Genomic DNA, 18101 nt, shown 5'->3' on the forward strand with positions numbered 1-18101 from the left:
CGCGCTATCTCAGAGTATAGACAAAGCTACCGTAGTCGAGATTAGATCTGATGAGGGCTCTGTAGACTCTTAATAAAGTAGTTTCATCGGCACCCCATTGAAGATGACTGAGGGTTTTAAGAACGTTTAAAACAATTAGTTTTAAGTTCAGAGATTTGATTCTTCAAATTTAATCTGGAGTCAGATATCAAACCGAGAATTTTACCGAATATCAAACCGAGAAAGTGGAGAATTATTGAATAAAATTTGGGGTAAGGGAGTGGAGGTCATTCTGGAAAATTTTATTAATTTTGTTTGGGTTTTGCCCCGAGAGAGTGATAATCCTAGTTCGCTAGATCTATCTTGAAGTAGATTTACTGCACTTTGTATAAGTTTACATGTGGTGGGGACAGATTTTTTTCCGCTATTTACCATGGCAGTTAATGATTAGGTTATCAGCGTATTGAACATATTTGATGGGAGCAGGAAAAGACCTGCAAATTTCATTGATTGCAAGAATAAATAGAGTTGTACTTAATACAGATCCTTGAGGAGCACCTTGAATTTGAGAAAGAGATTGAATAAGTTTATCATTAGTAAGGACTTCCAGTTGGAAAGTTTTTTACAAATGAGAGAATATTACCATCTAAATTATAGTAGGAGAGTTTGTCAATTATTGCTTTTCTGGAGATTGAATCAAATGCCCCTTCAATGTCAAATATAGTAGCTACGACATCTTGTTGATTGTTGATTGCTTGAAAAATGTGTGTTTGAAAAAGAACAAGGTTATCAAGGCTGGATAGATGACGTCGGAAGCCGGATTGAACGTCGGGAATATTAATATGCTTTTCCACATCCCTTAAGCCCTTGTCTCTCAACGTCCAACTCATCAATCGACAATTTTTATACACTTGTGACTACCAGTTCAAAGTAGTAGATGATATGTACTACGTTTAAATTAAAATTTCAATCTGGAGCTGTGTTCGAACCATGAACTTCGTAGTCCAAACATGTTAAAATGTTCCTGCCAGCCAATCGAACCATCAAGCAGACTCACTAAGATTACATAGATTTTTTTGCATTGCATTTCATCTATTACCTGAAATGCTTTAAGAGTTCCTGTTTACTAATACAACTGATCTATAACACAGTCCATTTTGGTTTATACTTTAATAATAACACGAGGTGACAACTGGACTGTAATACAGCTAACTTTACCGTACATTTATAACTGAATAGAATAAAGTAATTGACTTGTTTTAAATGATATATATTTAATATTCTACCAATGGTTTTTTTCTGATTTTTTAACTCATTATTAGGTAAAATGTATGTAGATTTCTTCAAATGTGTTCTGGAATTAGAAAATTGGAAAAATGGAAAAGCTTTAATACTATATGGCGAAGGACCAAATTTTTGTGCTGGAGGAGATTTAGATTTGCAAAAAAGAAAGTAATAGTACTGCAGGTTACTATATGAGTTATTACATGCACAATATACTTAAAAGTAAGTAAGTACTATTAAGGTTTATGGCATAAAGAAAAAGTTAATATTGTTCTGGAGCTATTTTCTTGTGATATTTTAAAGTAATTACTATTTAAATGGGACTAAGCCACAATTAAAGGTTAAAGTACGTTTATTGACGTTTCAATTTCCACTTCGGAAATCGTTCTCAAAACGATTTTTCGTTTCCGAAGTGGAAATTGAAACGTCAATAAACGTACTTTAACCATTATTTGTGAGTATTTCTCACTTTCTCTTGTGGTAAGTCCCATTTAAATAGTAATTAAGAAAAAGTTAATATTTATCATCATTAGTAGAATGTAATAATAATTCATATATATATATATATATATATATATATATATATATATATATATATATATAGATATATATATTTATATACATATATAAATATATATATAATAGATATATATATATATATATACATATATATATATATATATATATATATATATATATATATATATATATATATATATATATATATATATATACACGCATCAGGTCGTCAATCCATCTAGTTGGTGGGCGTCCTCTGCTCCGTATTGCTTCTTGCCTTGCTCTCCACTCTAAAATACGTTTTGTCTATTGGTTGTCTGATAATCTGGCGATGTCTCCTATCCAATTCCATTTTATCGACTCGATTTTTTCGATAGCGTCTGTTATTTTTGTTCTACGACGTATTTCTTCGTTGGGATTCGGTGTTTCAGTGAGACACCCAACATCTGGTACTCCATAGCCATCTGAGTAACGCGAATCTTATTAGTTACCTTTTTTGTGAGTGTTAATGTTTCCGCTCCATAAGTGAATACAGGTAACACACATTGGTCAAAAATTTTCCTTTTAAGGCATATGGGTAGATCCGATTTAAATACATAGTTTAATTTACCAAACGCTGTCCAGGCTAATCCTATGCGACGGGGGAGCTCACATGTCTGGTTATCTCTGTCCAACCGAATTTCATGTTCTAGGTACTTATACGATGTATTCTGCACAATATTCTTTCCATCAACAGCAACATTTCGATTTAGCACCAGATTATTCATTATTTGCGTCTTGTTCATATTAATCTTTAGTCCGACCTAGCATCATCCATACAATCGACTATAAGGACGATGTCATCTGCAAATCTCAAATGACTAAGCTTCTCTCCATTTATGTTGATACCATGCCCGTTTAGATGTGCCTTCTTACAAGTATGTTCTAAAAGAGTCGTGAATAGCTTTGGTGAGACTGTGTCTCCTTGCCGTACTTCTCGCTGTATACAGAATTTATTTGTTTCTTGTTCAGATAGTCTTACTCTAGCTGTGGCATTTTGGTACATTTGATATATTTGACTATGTTAGTGAAGAGATGGTCTATTCGGCATTCTGTCAATTCTTTTAACATTTTCTAATGGCTTATGGTATTGAATGCTTTCTTGTAGTCAAAAAATGTCAGTGCCAATGGTTTGTTGTATTCTACAGACTTCTCTATCAGATTCTTTATTACTAGTAAGTTGTCATAAAACTGTATCCCAATCTAAATTATGCTTGTTGTCTAGGCTGATAGAAGTCTAATTTAGCATCCAGTCTTTTTTTGATAATTTTTGTAAAAAGTTTATATTTGTGAATACAATCTGATAGGACGGTCGTTTTTTAAATCTGTTGTCTCCTTGCTTGTGTAATAAAGTAATGACTGCATTATTCCATCGAGAAGAGCAGTCTAGTCATATGCAAGGCATACTATCCACTAAAGCAAAATTATTGTCATCATAGTGGACTATGAATGATAGACATAGCTATACAGCGTATGTCAATCATTAATCCAGATATACTTGTCAGTCAACTTTGACTTTTCAAATTTTAGTACTCAAAATTACTATTAAAAATGGTTTTCACGAATGAAAAAAAAAACGATCTATACCCGAAATGTATTTTAGAAATGGCCAAAGAATTAAAGGAGAATAAGTTTACTCAAACCAAGATGCTTTTGAAGATTTTGTTAAAGAATTTTCCAATGTTGCGGTTCCTTATGACGTCTTTTGCGGAACTATTCGTCACGTTGTAGATGTTTATAGAGGAACGGGAGGCGTAACTGTGGCGTAAACGTAACTAAAGCCAGTGGCAGGCAGACCTAAAGTGCGAACTAAAGTAAACATCGAACTATTCAGAACAGTTATTGCAGATCAAGCCCATACATTAATGCGGCATTTACATCAACAGGTAGATCTTTCATATGGAACTTGCTAGCGTATTCTTAAACAAGATTTTATGTTTTTCTAAGATACACATATACAAGTTGAGTTTGGTGGCTTCTCCCCACCATTTTATTTATTATTTGGGGATGGAGAATAAATAATATCGTGTGTATTATCTTGCTCTATAGATATCACCTTTATCTTTACTTTCCTTCTTATGAATTGTGGTTATGTAGGCAGTTTGCCGTTTGACGGGAATTGTAATATCATTTAAGCACTTCTGAAAAAGATCTGCTAAATGGTTAAACTTGTCTAAAAGTGTTTTCTAAAACTGTAAAAGCTTTTCTGTCCCATATTCTAAAAGTTTCAAGGGGAGATTGCCTGGTACCGAATGCTTTCTGCTTCTTAGATATTTATAAATCTCTTAAATTTTTCTTTTTGAAACTCTTGTAGGTGATGTTCTGGTTCTAGTACTTAATGCTATGTCCTATTTTTAGTCATGAGAATAGATAAGTGGTCTGTCAAAAGTAGTAGACTATAATAATATAGAGGGAATATATATCAATAATATGACGGGAATCTCATCATAATCTTTTTAATTAGATCTATAAACAAGACAAAATACTAGATATATAGTAAAGTTTTTTACTCATTTAACTCCCCAAATGTGTTATTATATCGGATGTATAGATTTTCTGAATGTTAATTTCTTGCCAGGACTCTTGTGAATTGTGCTTTTTGGTTCATCTTTTCTCTAGTATTGGTTACTTATAACACGATACTGAGACTTGCACTGTAGTTTTTCCTCGGTACCAGCTCATCTGTTATTGGTAATAAAAGTCTTTTTATTTCCCTATGGCTTTTCCTGGAAAACTTTTAATAAGAGTAAGAAAAACTGAGGAGCAATCATCTGTGCAAAAACGACGAGTAATCATCTGTATGTACAGAATAGGATATAATAATGCAAGATAGAATGGGTATCCAATCTAAATCAGTACGATCTGGGTATCATCACTGATATTAAGTTCACCTTTGATTGAGCTACTATTGACTTTTGTGGTGGCCGAGAGGTCTCTTTATGAGGTTATTGCATTTGGATATCGGCTTCTCTATCTTCTGCTGTGGTGACGGATCTTCATCAGCATCCTTAAGCGATTGTTTACACGGCCAGCAAAGTATGCATGCCCAAACTTACACTGATAACGTCGTGTTACTGATCTAGAAGGACTTTTCTAGTATAGCGGTTGGATAGTGCATGAGATAGCTCTTGTTGTGGTTGCCTCTATCAGAAGGAAGGCCATCGGCCATACCAGTGACCTAATTTTCTATGGAAAAGTTCTAAATATCTGTAGACTATAAGTAAAAGAAACTGTAAAAGAAACGTCTGATCAAAATCAGAAGGAATAAAAATTGATGGAGAAATATTAAAAAATATCAGATTGGCCAATGAACCTTTTATTTGATCTTTAAAAACTGTTAAACCCAAAAACTTAATAAACGACGGAAGATAAAAGAGAAGGTCTCAAAATTAAACTAATAAAACAAAGTGGATGGCAGTTGGCAAAATACATATAGCTCAACAGCAAATTTGGACCGGTGTAGAGAAAGTAGAACGTGTTAAAGTTATATAAATACCTAGGTAGCTTGTTAAACAAATTTAGACTTTGATGAGGGATAACATGGATTGAAATATCATTTAGGGCATTTATGACGTGAAAAACAACTTTGTGTAATAGAAATCTGTCATTAAATCTTCAAAAAATGGTTGTCAGTTGTTATGTTTAGATGATCCTATTTAATGGTTGCAAAACATGGACTCTTCAAGTAAAAAAACTGAATAAGTAAAAAAAAAATTTAAAAACTTATAAATATGATAATAGTCACCGTTTGAGCAAAAACATGACACTTTAAGAAAAAGAAGTCTGTGCTTAGGAGATAGTTGATAGGACTTACCTTTGTAGGACCATCTCTATTTGCTCTGGCAGTAAGGTAGCTCTAATGGGTAGAGAGTATTAAAAGTGATTTGCCAGTGCGTTAATCAACAAAGTTAACCTGATATGTGTACCGAGAAAATAAGGTGCAGAGTGGAACAAACGGGACGATATCCTTGCCAGACGGGGTTTGACCCCGCTGCTTCTGGTCCATAAACTTGTGACTAAAGTATCCTTTAGTACTCTAGGTAGTCTTAAGGAATCGGGTAGTCTGTCATAGGGAAGATGCTTCTGGATAGTCAGTACATTTATTGGTTACTGTAGACTTAAAAGTAACCTACGTCTAACCTACTTAGATTGATACATAACCTAAAGGGCCGATTATCTGACGAGAAGGATGAAACCTGGGTTAGACATTCCATTCATTTAGCAAAGCTAGGTAAAGAAGATATATTTAAGGAGGCTTGTAGCTTCCTGCAACTGGACACGTCAGCCTCCGCTAATAGTAAGCAAATGATATGACACTAGGGGTAGTTGGTAGCGAGAAGAAGATTGTAGTAACTTTTTTTTAATGAATTGAACTGAAATACTTTTCTAGTATGCTGTACCAGATTATTTTTCCTATTTTCTAATATTTGTCACACTGTAGCTTTTTGTATACTTTAGAATAGTTCTGGTACGATAAAATGCTTCTACTAGCTTCTATTTATGCAAGACTATCAGAAATATATATTGTTGAGAACGATAAAAGTACGCAAGACTGCATACCTTGGACACATACTAAGAAATAATAAATATAGTCTTCTGCAGGTCATCATGCAGGGTAGAGTCGATGGCAAAAAGTGAATAGGTAGAAAGAGGAAGTCATGGCTGCGAAATATTCGAGACTGGACAAACATGACTGTAGACGAATTATTCCACGTTGCAAAAGACAGAGATAATTTTAGAAATGTGGTCGCCAACCTCCGTTAATGGGGACGGCATAGGAAGAAGAAGAAGATCAGAAATATAGTTAATAACAATTGATTTATGCTCTGGCATCCATAACAAAGTTACTTAAAATTTATTTTATTTACTATGACTTCTAATATCGTAACAAGCAACAAATTTGCTAGAGTTTTAATTATAATTTTTTTCAGTAGATGGGATGTTTTCTATTCATAGGTATAATAACACTATTTTCATTCTTTACACATTAAAATAGATTTATATCTGTGGATTAATATTCTAAATTTAAGCTAATTATGTTATTTAAATTTAGTGTGTAAAACAATGTATCATCTCTGTTACATGTATTCCCACTTATAGCTAGACCTTCACTAAGAAGTAGGTTAACGTTTTGCATAAAAGTTATAAACTACAGTCATTATTATCAAAGCAAAATATGGAATTTTGACTTGGAAATTAATACCGTTACAGTGGCCATAATGGTACAAAATACAAAAAAAATAGTGAACTCTTATAGGTATACGAAAACAAGTGTATGTTGCATCGGTTTTTCTTTAAGCTAGATAATTTTTAGTAGCAATACATAATATCTATATATACATATATATACGGGGTTGGCCACTCAAACGGGTCCATCCTGGTATTTAGCAGCATTTGATTTTGTAAAAATGTTGAAACAGGTAGATTTTTATTCCAGAGGGTCATCTTTTTTCGATACAAATATCTGCCATTTGTCAATTCCCTTTATTCCAGTACCACAAACCCTTAATTTTAAATAAGGAATAGACCGGTACATCATTAGACAGCTATTTCGCTGCATTATACTGATATTACCCAGAAATCACAATGTAATATTATTATTATTATTATACAAATAATATGAAATATATTTTCCAAAATAATAATTTTGGACAACTAGTAGAACGATTTTTGGGGTTCTTCGACCTTAGTTTGATTCGGAGTCCAGAAACTTTCTTTAATCTCATGTCGAATTGCCTTCAGAACTCATTGGCCAGTGTTTTGATGGAGTAAGTGTAATATCAGGGCATCATAATGGTCTTCATGTGAAAATAAAAGAATTTGCACCGCGAACAGTTTTCGTTCACTGCTTAACACATGGCTTGAATTTGGTGCTTCAACAAAGCTGCAACTTCAGTTCTAAGTGCCGATTTTTTTTTGCAACAATTAGTGGATTGCCTTTGTTAATTGAAAGTTTGTCTAAGCGACATTAGTTTTCTGAAGTAGAAGGAGAATTCCTAATTTCGTTGTAACACGAATAGACGTCTAATTCCAAAATACTTAGAATGATACACGGTCAGTGGCATTCTTTGAAACAAGTTTTCCAACAAATTTTAGAAGGTGTTTCATCTGATCCAGCGTCAGTAAGGCAAAGCGATGTTTTTTTAAGTAAATTAAAAAATTTTGAGTTTGCCCCTTTGGTGGTAATTTTTAATGATACCTTTAGCCATACAAATATATTATTTGGTGTGTTACAGAAGAAATCTGTAGATACGAGCTTTTGTGCTAGCTAGATAAGGAATATGGACACACCGCTAAATGGCAAATGTAATGAAAATGAATTCAGACAATTTCTTAACATAGCTGTATTAAGAGGAACTGTTCCTACTGAACGTCGTGTAGGGCACTAACGAAAAACGGCCACACAAGATGAAATTTTTGATAGTCACAAGTCGCCCTATTATAAAATTCTAGATACTCTAAATCAACAAATAACCATAGGTTTTTAGGATCTTGAAAATATTCATTTTATACAGTTAGTGGATATTAAATGGTTTAGATAATACACCAAAGGATTCCCTCAGATCATTACTCATAGTCAGTCGAACGCTGCGCACCTTCGTTAAAATCAAAGAAATGAAATAGCATTCTCCAATATATCAGGTGAAAAGTAAAAGTTTCAGACATAACATATCAACTCTTGTTCTTCCTCCTCTTCTTGAAGTAATAAAATTGTTGCGTTAAGTTTGCGAGAATTCTTTTTTCTAAACGTATCTTTAAGAGAACAAACGTGAAACTAATTTCTAAGTTTGTTTTAAGCGCGACAGAATATAATGTAGCTATGCGAACTAATCTAACAAACTGACTCACCCAAAACTGCCGTGAGTGGAGTATAACAAATTATAACTTTGTTTTTACAAAAGGAGTTTTTAAAAATTATTTTGTTTAATATAAATTTACAAAAGTACTGTAGCAAACGTTATCTAACAAAAAGTTAACAAACAAAAGTTATCTTAATTGATATGTCCCTCTATTTATAATATAATATTGCATAGTTTCTATTGTCCTACAATGTGCAGATTCTATGGAATCCAGTGGCGTAACTCCTCCCTCACTGAGTCCGAAAAATAATGGAATTATTTTTGGGATACTGGTTTCTGGAATTTTCGTCAATGCCGGAATCTTCTTGTAATTTTATTTCATGCTCGTTCCGTTGTTTTGATCTTCTTTGGTTAATAATATACAGAATAATTGCTATGACTAAGGTGGTCGCCAATGGAGTCACATGCAAAGGAATATTTGTTTCTCTAATTAGTACTAATTGTTTGGTCATATTATTAATTGCATAAATATTTTCAAAGTCAATTTAAATTCAATCAAAGTTAATTTGAATTTCTAATTGGAACTTTTGTAAGTTATGTTGCAGTTTTTCTTGGTTTTGCCAAAATATTCCTAGATATTTCTTGTAATGATCAATTAGTTTTTTATATAAAGATATTTGTAAGTTCGTCTCATGAATAATCTGTTTCTGATTATTTTCCAGTAGTTCTATTCCTTTATCATATCTATCTCCGTTTTCTGAATCTAAATTTCCAAATTAGTATTTATTAACTTTACCTAAGCCATCAATTAGGCCTCTTTTTGTTCGAATATGGGGATAGATGTTTTCTAATTTTTTCTCTAACGTATTAGTTAAAACTTCTGTTCTTTCTGCCAAAACATGTTTTCTGCCAATCCATGATATGAAATACAATTTGAGGCATTAACTTTCACTACGTTAGTTTTTATTATTTGAAAATAACTTTAAGAGATTGTCTTTACTTGTCTAACTATTTCTTTTGAGTTTATATAATGGATAAATGTATGTTTACTGTAAATTAATCTACATGCGCCTAATTTAATTGGGAGTTAAAGGTTTTTGAGAGGTGTTATACTAATATCGATATCACCTCTAACCTGGTTAGACGTCTGGTATATCATCTGTATCAGGGTCAAGACGATTATTTTCTTCATTTTGTTGAACCCGTAAAAAGTTTATTTTATTAGATCTGGGTTTGTGAATTGTGCTTTTATGATACAATCCCTTATCTTTTTCCAACAACAACCCACGATCGTTGACAATAATTGTTTCTTTAAACTTAGGAAGTGCTGTATTGCTTAATATATGCTTTGTTTTGCTGGTATTTGCATTTCGTTCATGTATTTTTCTGTATAATATTTCAGAAATTTCTTCATTGCATAACTCAGGAAGATAAAAGTCATTTGGATCAAACAATTGATCTGTAATTTCTTGATTTGGAACTGATAAGTTTTCTATTTCTTTTTGTATTACATCATCTATGTCATCAATATTTATATATAAAGATTCAGATTCTAGTACATTTATTTCATTATCGGTGTCCATTCGTGAAAGGCAATCCGCAACTTTATTAAGGGTTCCTTTTTGTTCATCATTCATTTTCCTCCATCTCACTAGTCGTGAATTAGGTTCTTTCAATGAAAATAACCATTGTAGTAGTTTATGATCTGTAAAAATTATAAATTCTCTTCCAAATAAGTATGGTCTAAAGTATTTGCAACTTCATACTATAGCTAATAACTCTTTTTCTATAGTAGAATAGTTTATCTCTGCTGAATTTAGGGTCCTTGACGCATATGAAATAGGATGTCCGTCCTGTGATAATACTGCCCCAATGGTATATTTGGATGCGTCTGTCATTATTTCAAAATTTTTGTTAAAATCTGGGTAGGCCAGAATTGGTTCTGATATAACCGAATTTTTGCAAATATTAAAGCAATCGATAAATTCTTTTATATGTTCTATTTTATGGTCTTTCTTCAGGCAAACTGTTAATGGTTTTGTTATTTTAGCGAAGTTCTTGATACATTTGCGATAATATCCTAAAAAACCTAGAAAACATTTAATTTGTTTTTGTGTTCTTGGAATTGGAAAATTCTATATAACTAATATTTTGTTTTTATTGGGTTTAATTCCTTTTGGTGTAACAACGTGACCAAGAAATTCAATTTCTTTCTGTAGAAACTCACATTTATCTAGTTGAATTTTTAAACGTGCTTCTCGTAGTTTATGAAATACTAGTTTTAAATTTTGAATATGTTCTTGTAAGCTAGTACTGAATATAATTATATTATCCATGTAGACCATGCATATTTTGTTTTGCAAATCTTTTAGTACTTCGTCCATTACCCGTTGGAATGTTGACGGCGAATTTTTGAGACCAAAAGGCATTCTTAGAAATTCATAGTGACCGTTGTCTACGCTGAATGCTGTTTTCTCTACAGATTTTGGATCCATTTCGATTCGGTGTAATCCACTGGCCAAATCTTATGTGCTAAAATATTGTGCTCTTCCTAATTTATCCAAAATTTCTGTAATATATGGAATTGTATATCTATCAGAAATTGTTTTCTGATTAAGCTTTCGATAATCTATGACTAGACGGTATATTTTCTTGCCTGATCCAAAAAACCGAAAAAGTTCTATCACGTATCCTATTGACTGCGCCAATTATAAGCTTGTGTTTAAAAAAATAGTTTTTAAAAATTATTTTATTTAACCCATTAGCGCCCAAGTTTTTTTTTTTAAAATCTTTACTTTTAGGGTTAATTAGATGAAAATGTTAATAATTTAATCCAAAAAAATAAGTTTTTCGGTTTCATGCCTTTTTTTTAAAAAATTACATAATGTTACCATATGGTAACGCTGGGCGCTTAAGGAATTTTTAGGATCGTTGAAATAAAAATTTTTAATTTTTTTTTAAATATTTATTTGAGAATATTTTTATCGTCTGGTGTGGTATCCTATAAAACAATTAACACACAAACCAACGTTGCATTTTTGGCACATTGTTCGTCCAGATGTTGTACATCCTTCACCAGCACATCGCCTTCTACTGCTTGGTGTAACGAAATGATCGATGCGATCAAAACGAAGATCTGGCAAGTTCTGTCTGTAGGTCTTCCTGTATATAAGGGAGGACTTCCATATCTTGCGAGAAGAACTTGGGCCAATTCTCTCCTAAACGATAGCAAGGATATATCTTTTTTATTTTTTTTATATAAATGCCATGAATTATGGACTGCAACATCCAACAACCATGTTACAATTGGCCAGTACCATTTTTTACTGCGAATTGCTACTCGGTAGGTTGAAACACCGTGATCCATCAAGTCGGTACCCCCCATATTTTTATTGTATTCAGCAATACAGTGAAGCCGACTTACTTGAATATGGCGTTTTTCTTCATGAGAAAATCTTTTTACCGTGCCCAATGCTGAACCACCACAACTCGTAGATGCCATTGTGACAACAGAGTTATCTTTCCATCGCACCAGTAAGATACCGCTGTTTTTTTCTATTGTATGTTGTGAATAGCCACGATTTCTTTTAGAAAACTCCTTCTTTTTTTCCAAGGGACAGCTAGATGGAATTCTGTTTTCTCTAATTGTTCCAATTGTGCCGTACCCCAAAAATCGTAGGTAACTAAATAAATTAAATCCTGAAAATAGGTTGTCAACGTGTAAATTGTAGTGTAAATCTGAGTGATTTATCTCTTCAAGCATTCGCACCAAAGGGGATGAACACTTGCCAAAAAGTTTATCGTATTGTTCATTTGAAAGTGGATTTCTTCCTTGGTATAGGTCAAAGTTTACCAGATATCCAGTAGAAGTATTTAGCGACCACATTTTATAACCAAAGCGGATTGGTTTATTTCGTATAAATTGTTTACATTGATGGCGGCCATAATACTTTATCATAGACTCGTCATATCATAGATTTTTTGTTGGAACAAAATTTTCAAGACATTTTGTTTTTACTCTGTCAATCAATGGTCGAATTTTCCATGCTTTGTCACTAATATTAGGCTTTGTATTATCTGCGAAATGCAAAAACCTTTGAATTTGCAGAAATCTATTTCGTCTCATTGAATTAGAAACTAAAGTGTTCTTTACATCATCATGAGTATCCCAATACATTCTCTTCGATGGTAATGGATTGTACCCCGATAGCAGGAGAATACCTATAAAACAACGTATTTCTCCAGATGTAATGCATGGGTCAGTTTGGTTTACAAATTGTGCATATCGTTGGGATTCTTCCGCTAAGTAGTTTACTGTCTCATCGTCAAAAAATATACTGAACATATCAAGACATGATAGATTTTCATACCTAGAATAATCTTCTTCTGGAAACGAAAAACTTGCAGACTGTAAGTCTCCTTGAACCCAAGCACAGTTTTTCATTAATACATCTTTTCTTTCATTTTGCCATAGTTGAAACGATGCTCTAGTTTCTCTTTCGGGTGTCTCCACTACTGCTTGTAACTGTAATAGAAATAAATTTTAAACCTAAGCAAATTAAAAAATTACTGGTTATACTTACATCTGCACTTCTTCATTGTCAGTACCGATCCTTTCGTTGCTAGAAAGTTGTATTTCTGCTTGCGCTCGTAGCTGCCTACCTGTAAAAATAAACAATTATAATATGTACGTATATCATTATTTGTACAACTAAGCACCTGTTAGGTTATTTATGAATCCACCTTCATCTTCATTCGCAGAATCCTCGTCTGTATCAGCACCATTTACATCTGGCGGTGTTATAAAAATATTATCGACTTGCTCAGCTAATTTTTCGTCACCGTAAACCATATCTAGCGCTTCTGCTAACGAAAATCCACGACTGAAAAAAAAATTAAATTATGACTCCGTAAGCGCCCACCGCAACCATATGGTAACGGCGTACTTTGACTATTCCTACCAAATTCGCTACATTTAATTGTTGATAAAATACAACAATTTATAATAAGTTGGAGTATTATAAACTTAGTTTTTTTTAAATATGCAAATATAGTTACTAGAAGACTGTCAAAAATTACTTACGCAAAACGGACGTCCATCTTTTTCTATAAACTCAAACCACACTGTCATATGATTATCTCTCGACGGTTGAGAGAAGACTAAAATACGAATCCGTTACGTTTTATGGGTGCCTGAAGTATTCCTAGAAACGATAGTTTTCAAAATATGTCGCTGACTAGTTCCATGGGCGTACCGCAGAATTTTTAAAAATCATGTGTTTTAAGTTACCATATAGTAACGGTGGGCGCTAATGGGTTAATATAAATTTACAAAAGTTATGTAGAAAAAGTTATCTAACAAAAAGTTAACAAGCAAAAGTTATCTTAATTGAAATGTCCCTCTATTTACAATATAGTATTGCGTAGTTTCTGTTGTTTTACAATGCGCAGATTCTGTGGAATCCAGTGGCGTAACTAAAAGATTTTGCTGTACGTGTATGCCGTGCGCCGCACACTGTTATAACAAACCGTAGCTTTAGTCTTTCAATGTGTCACCATACGCTTTAAAAAAGTCACTGTATTATTATCAACTTTATATATTCTTACCCTTAGAATATTTCAGTATGCTTGAAACTTGTCAGTAACTGTCTTAAAAAAAATTAATCCAATAATATAGGGTATGCAATTTTTAGTATATATATTGATATCGTCGATTTAAATTGATTACTAAAAATCCAAAATAAATATTTGTTACTAATTTTAATACCATGTATTTTTTATTTTTAGAATAAGAAAACTACCCCTTATTAGTGTTAGTTTACTTCACGGAGCAACTCTAGGAGGTGGAGCTGAAATTAGTACATTTTGTGATTATATTTTAGTTTCTGATAATACCAAACTTGGATTTGTACAGGGACGTATGGGTATCACGACAGCATGGGGCGGTGGAACAAGGTAAGTGACGTTTTTATATAATTCACTTTACTTAGTTTTGGCACAAAACTAACACTACTATTACCTGCTAACTAACTGTTTGGTGCTTACAAAAATTAGACATAATATATAGGTAGCTACATCTTTTAAAAATACATAAGGATGCGAAAATAAGTTAAGGATGCGAAGCTTTCGTTAATATGCCGACCTTCCGCATTTGTTTTCTTAACTCGTTATACGTAAGAGTGGCATTAGTGCGTTCGACAGATTTCTGAAATTTATTCACGGCGAGTTTTAATTATCGAATTTTTTGTGTTTGTAGAAAATGTTTGCTCAAGTGTGATGTGTTGGATTTTGTAAAAATTTTTGAAATGTGCCAATATGAGCCATTTTTGGATCAAGTCTACGTTTCGATCAATCACCACTTGTGCCTTCTTTTTTCAGATCAAAACTGGATTAACTTATCAATTTAAAAATAACATTGCAGGAAGAAGCTAACTGGGCGCTTTCTTAAGACGGAATAATACTTCTCTACTACCCACTTCGAAGACTCACTGGAACTTTCTTTTCTAGAGCTCTAGGCTTCAAAAAAAAAACACACAGGAGTATTTTAATAACTTGGAAACTGAATACAAGAAACATAGTTTTTCTCCGAATAGAGTTTCCAATGTGTGGTTTCCTTGTCACCTTAGTTGTAGCAATTAGTTTTGCTGGTAAATTCATTCCCCTATGTTAATTTTTCCCCGAAAAAATCAAAATGACTAGTTACTGTGTGATGCTATACCTGGGTCAATATATGCAGTTCACCCACGTCGTTTAGATACAACAGAATTTGCTTACAGAATGGATGAAACATTTTATAAATTTTGTGTAACCAACACAAGAGTGTAAACTGTGTAAACAACAAGAATTACTAAGAATAATCGAAGAGAGGAAAATGCAATACTTGGGTCATGAGTTGAGAGGCGAAAGATATGAATTACTTCAAATTATACTGGAAGGAAAAGTACAGGGCAAAAGATCAGTAGGAAGACCCCAGAAAGTGGCTGAGAGACCTGAGGAGATGGTTCGACCGCTCATCCGCAGAAATCTTTCGCGCAGCAGTTTCCAAAACTACAATTGCAATTTGGTTCGTCAACCTTCGAAAGGAGGCGGCGCCATGAGAAGAAGAACACAAGAGTCTACTGTTCTTCTAATACCTGATAGCCATTATAGCCACACGCGTAATTTGGAAGTGATTAATTTGGCCAGAGAAGACTTTGTTTCTATAATTTCCCTAACTCGTCATGCCACATATTAGCTTCAACCTCTTGATAAAATCTAAATGGGCAGCTTCGAGGCGTACGATAGCGAGGATATAAGAAATTGGATTCGGGTCGTAAATGGATTTAGAGTAACGGAAATCTATCCCTTTGTTCGTAACATTTTTTCGAACGCAGACTATATAGCCAAAAAATATGAAGCTAAAAAACGTGTAACATGACATCGCTATAAGTCGTTGTGCCCCAAATTGAAACGTACGCTCCGATGCGAAAACCAACAAATATTCCCCAAAAGAAGCAGCTTCTGCTTCTCTTCAAGAGAAGTTGATGGAACCACAACCTACCGGTTTCAAATTCATTGACAAAAAGTTCATAGAACCATCGGCGTCATAATACAGGGAGCCTTCTCACTAAAGATTTATGTTATATTTTGCAATATCACCTATACCAATTTTAATGATAACCATAAAAAACATCCTCTCGTGGACAAAAATATTGAAAATCACAAATAATTACCCCCCCTTTCACTACAAAACTGACTAACAAAAATCTCGCGACAAGCGTTAAAAGAAAAGCATTGGAAAAAAATTCAGGAAATGAGGGTTCAACATTTCCGAAAAACCAAAGAAAAATCCAGAAGAAATCAATAACATCTGAAACCAGCAGTGAAGGCAGTTTCTCAGCATCTGAACAATTGTTCTCAGCTAATGATAATGTTTACCTTGATAAAGTTGGACAAGAAACACTAAACGACCAAGATACAGAGTGTATATTTTGTGAGGGGCAATTTAAGGCACACAAAAAGTGAGAGCTTGGAATTCAATGAATATGTGTAATTTTTTGGGTACATGAACTAAATTCGTCATCTGAAAAGCATACATTTGCAATTTTTGCAAATATTTTTATTTATTTTTGGTTTAGTAACTAAGTTACTTAACTATATTTTTTTTTGGTTAAATAAAACACTTGTGTGTGTAATTTTTCTTATTCGTTCATTTTTTCCTCCAGAACGAGTTTGGCAGTGGTTTTCGAGTCAGTAAAAACGCACAGCAGCTAGTCCTTAATTTTAAATCAATAAACAACAGAATATGTTATCTACATCTTAACCCTGCGTTGGTCGCATGGTTAAATGAACCACCATTAGTCGCAGGTGAGCGTGAAGCTCACTTGTCATGTATATGACTTATTTTGACTTTTTATGTGTCAAAAAAACAAAAGGCATAAATATAATGATTGATTTATCAAAGTTAAAACAAGGCAATATTTTTAACAAAATACAAAAAGGTATAAAACATAAAATATAAAGTTTGGTACATCTACATAAATAAGCATAATTCTGAAACAGCAACTAGAATAATAAAAAAAATTACTCAGATTCAGGAACTTCGTCGCGTTCACACTCCGTGCAAATGGTGATTACATGTTCTTTACAAATTGCTCTGAAACGCTTGGCGCATTTTGACGCTGTTTTTCGATTTTTTTCTTGGGACAATAGGAGCATTTTGACCTTGCACCTGCTTGATTTTCCTCAGGAACATTTCGTTTCTGTGTCAAAGGAAGATTCAGATATTTTTCAATTTGCAAAGTTAGCAGAAATGGCAAGTTTTGGGCCACTCTTTTTTGTATATGTGGGGTAATGAGTTGTCTGGCTAAAATTTTCAGATACTCACGTCTTGGTTGGCAAGAATCTAATACATTTGTCCTAAATATAATGTTTCCATTTATTCCAGCGATGTTTAGCATAGTAAAAAAAAACAGTCAATGGCCACCTACATGTGATTCTTGCCACTGAATAAAGACTCTTCAGTTAGTCCACTGAATCTACTCCCGATTTTGTTTGATTGTAAAAAGTAACTACTGCTGGTTTGAAAGCTTCACCACTTTCCTCGTCAATTTCGTCATATTCATGGAGGGTTGAGAAAAGCGGGACATTCTTATTTTTTTGGGGCGTGCGAAACTAATAAACATTCACGACCAAAAGCAAATAACCTGCTACGAATTGGCGTTTCTTTAGTTGCAACAAATATTTCAGGAATTTCACGTTTGTTTTTTCTAATTGTCCCAACTAAAGTTATTTTTTTTTAATTCTTCGGCCATAGGAACTGACGTGAACTAGTTATCACAGGTTAAATTTCGTCCTGAATTCATAATGGGTTCACACAATCGTTTTACCACACTGGCTGGACTGTTGTCAATACAAAATGGACCATCAGGCTGCTTTCCTGCGTAAATCTCCATTTTCACAGTATAAAATACACGACTCTCAGCCAAGGCAAATATTTTT

At 33.3% G+C, this 18101-nt stretch overlaps 1 protein-coding gene across 1 annotated transcript; it reads left to right on the plus strand.

Annotated features, from left to right (window-relative positions):
* The first annotated feature begins 1306 nt into the window (after window positions 1-1306).
* On the plus strand, window positions 1307-16212 carry LOC140431865 (ethylmalonyl-CoA decarboxylase-like). Its single transcript, XM_072519741.1, has 3 exons — window positions 1307-1431; window positions 14409-14576; window positions 15043-16212. Exons 1-3 carry the CDS (start codon window positions 1307-1309, stop codon window positions 15077-15079), a joined length of 330 nt encoding a protein of 109 aa, XP_072375842.1. The 3' UTR covers window positions 15080-16212.
* Window positions 16213-18101: the final 1889 nt, after the last annotated feature.

Source organism: Diabrotica undecimpunctata, unplaced genomic scaffold (assembly GCF_040954645.1).
Source record: "Diabrotica undecimpunctata isolate CICGRU unplaced genomic scaffold, icDiaUnde3 ctg00002169.1, whole genome shotgun sequence".
Classification (NCBI taxonomy): domain Eukaryota; kingdom Metazoa; phylum Arthropoda; class Insecta; order Coleoptera; family Chrysomelidae; genus Diabrotica; species Diabrotica undecimpunctata.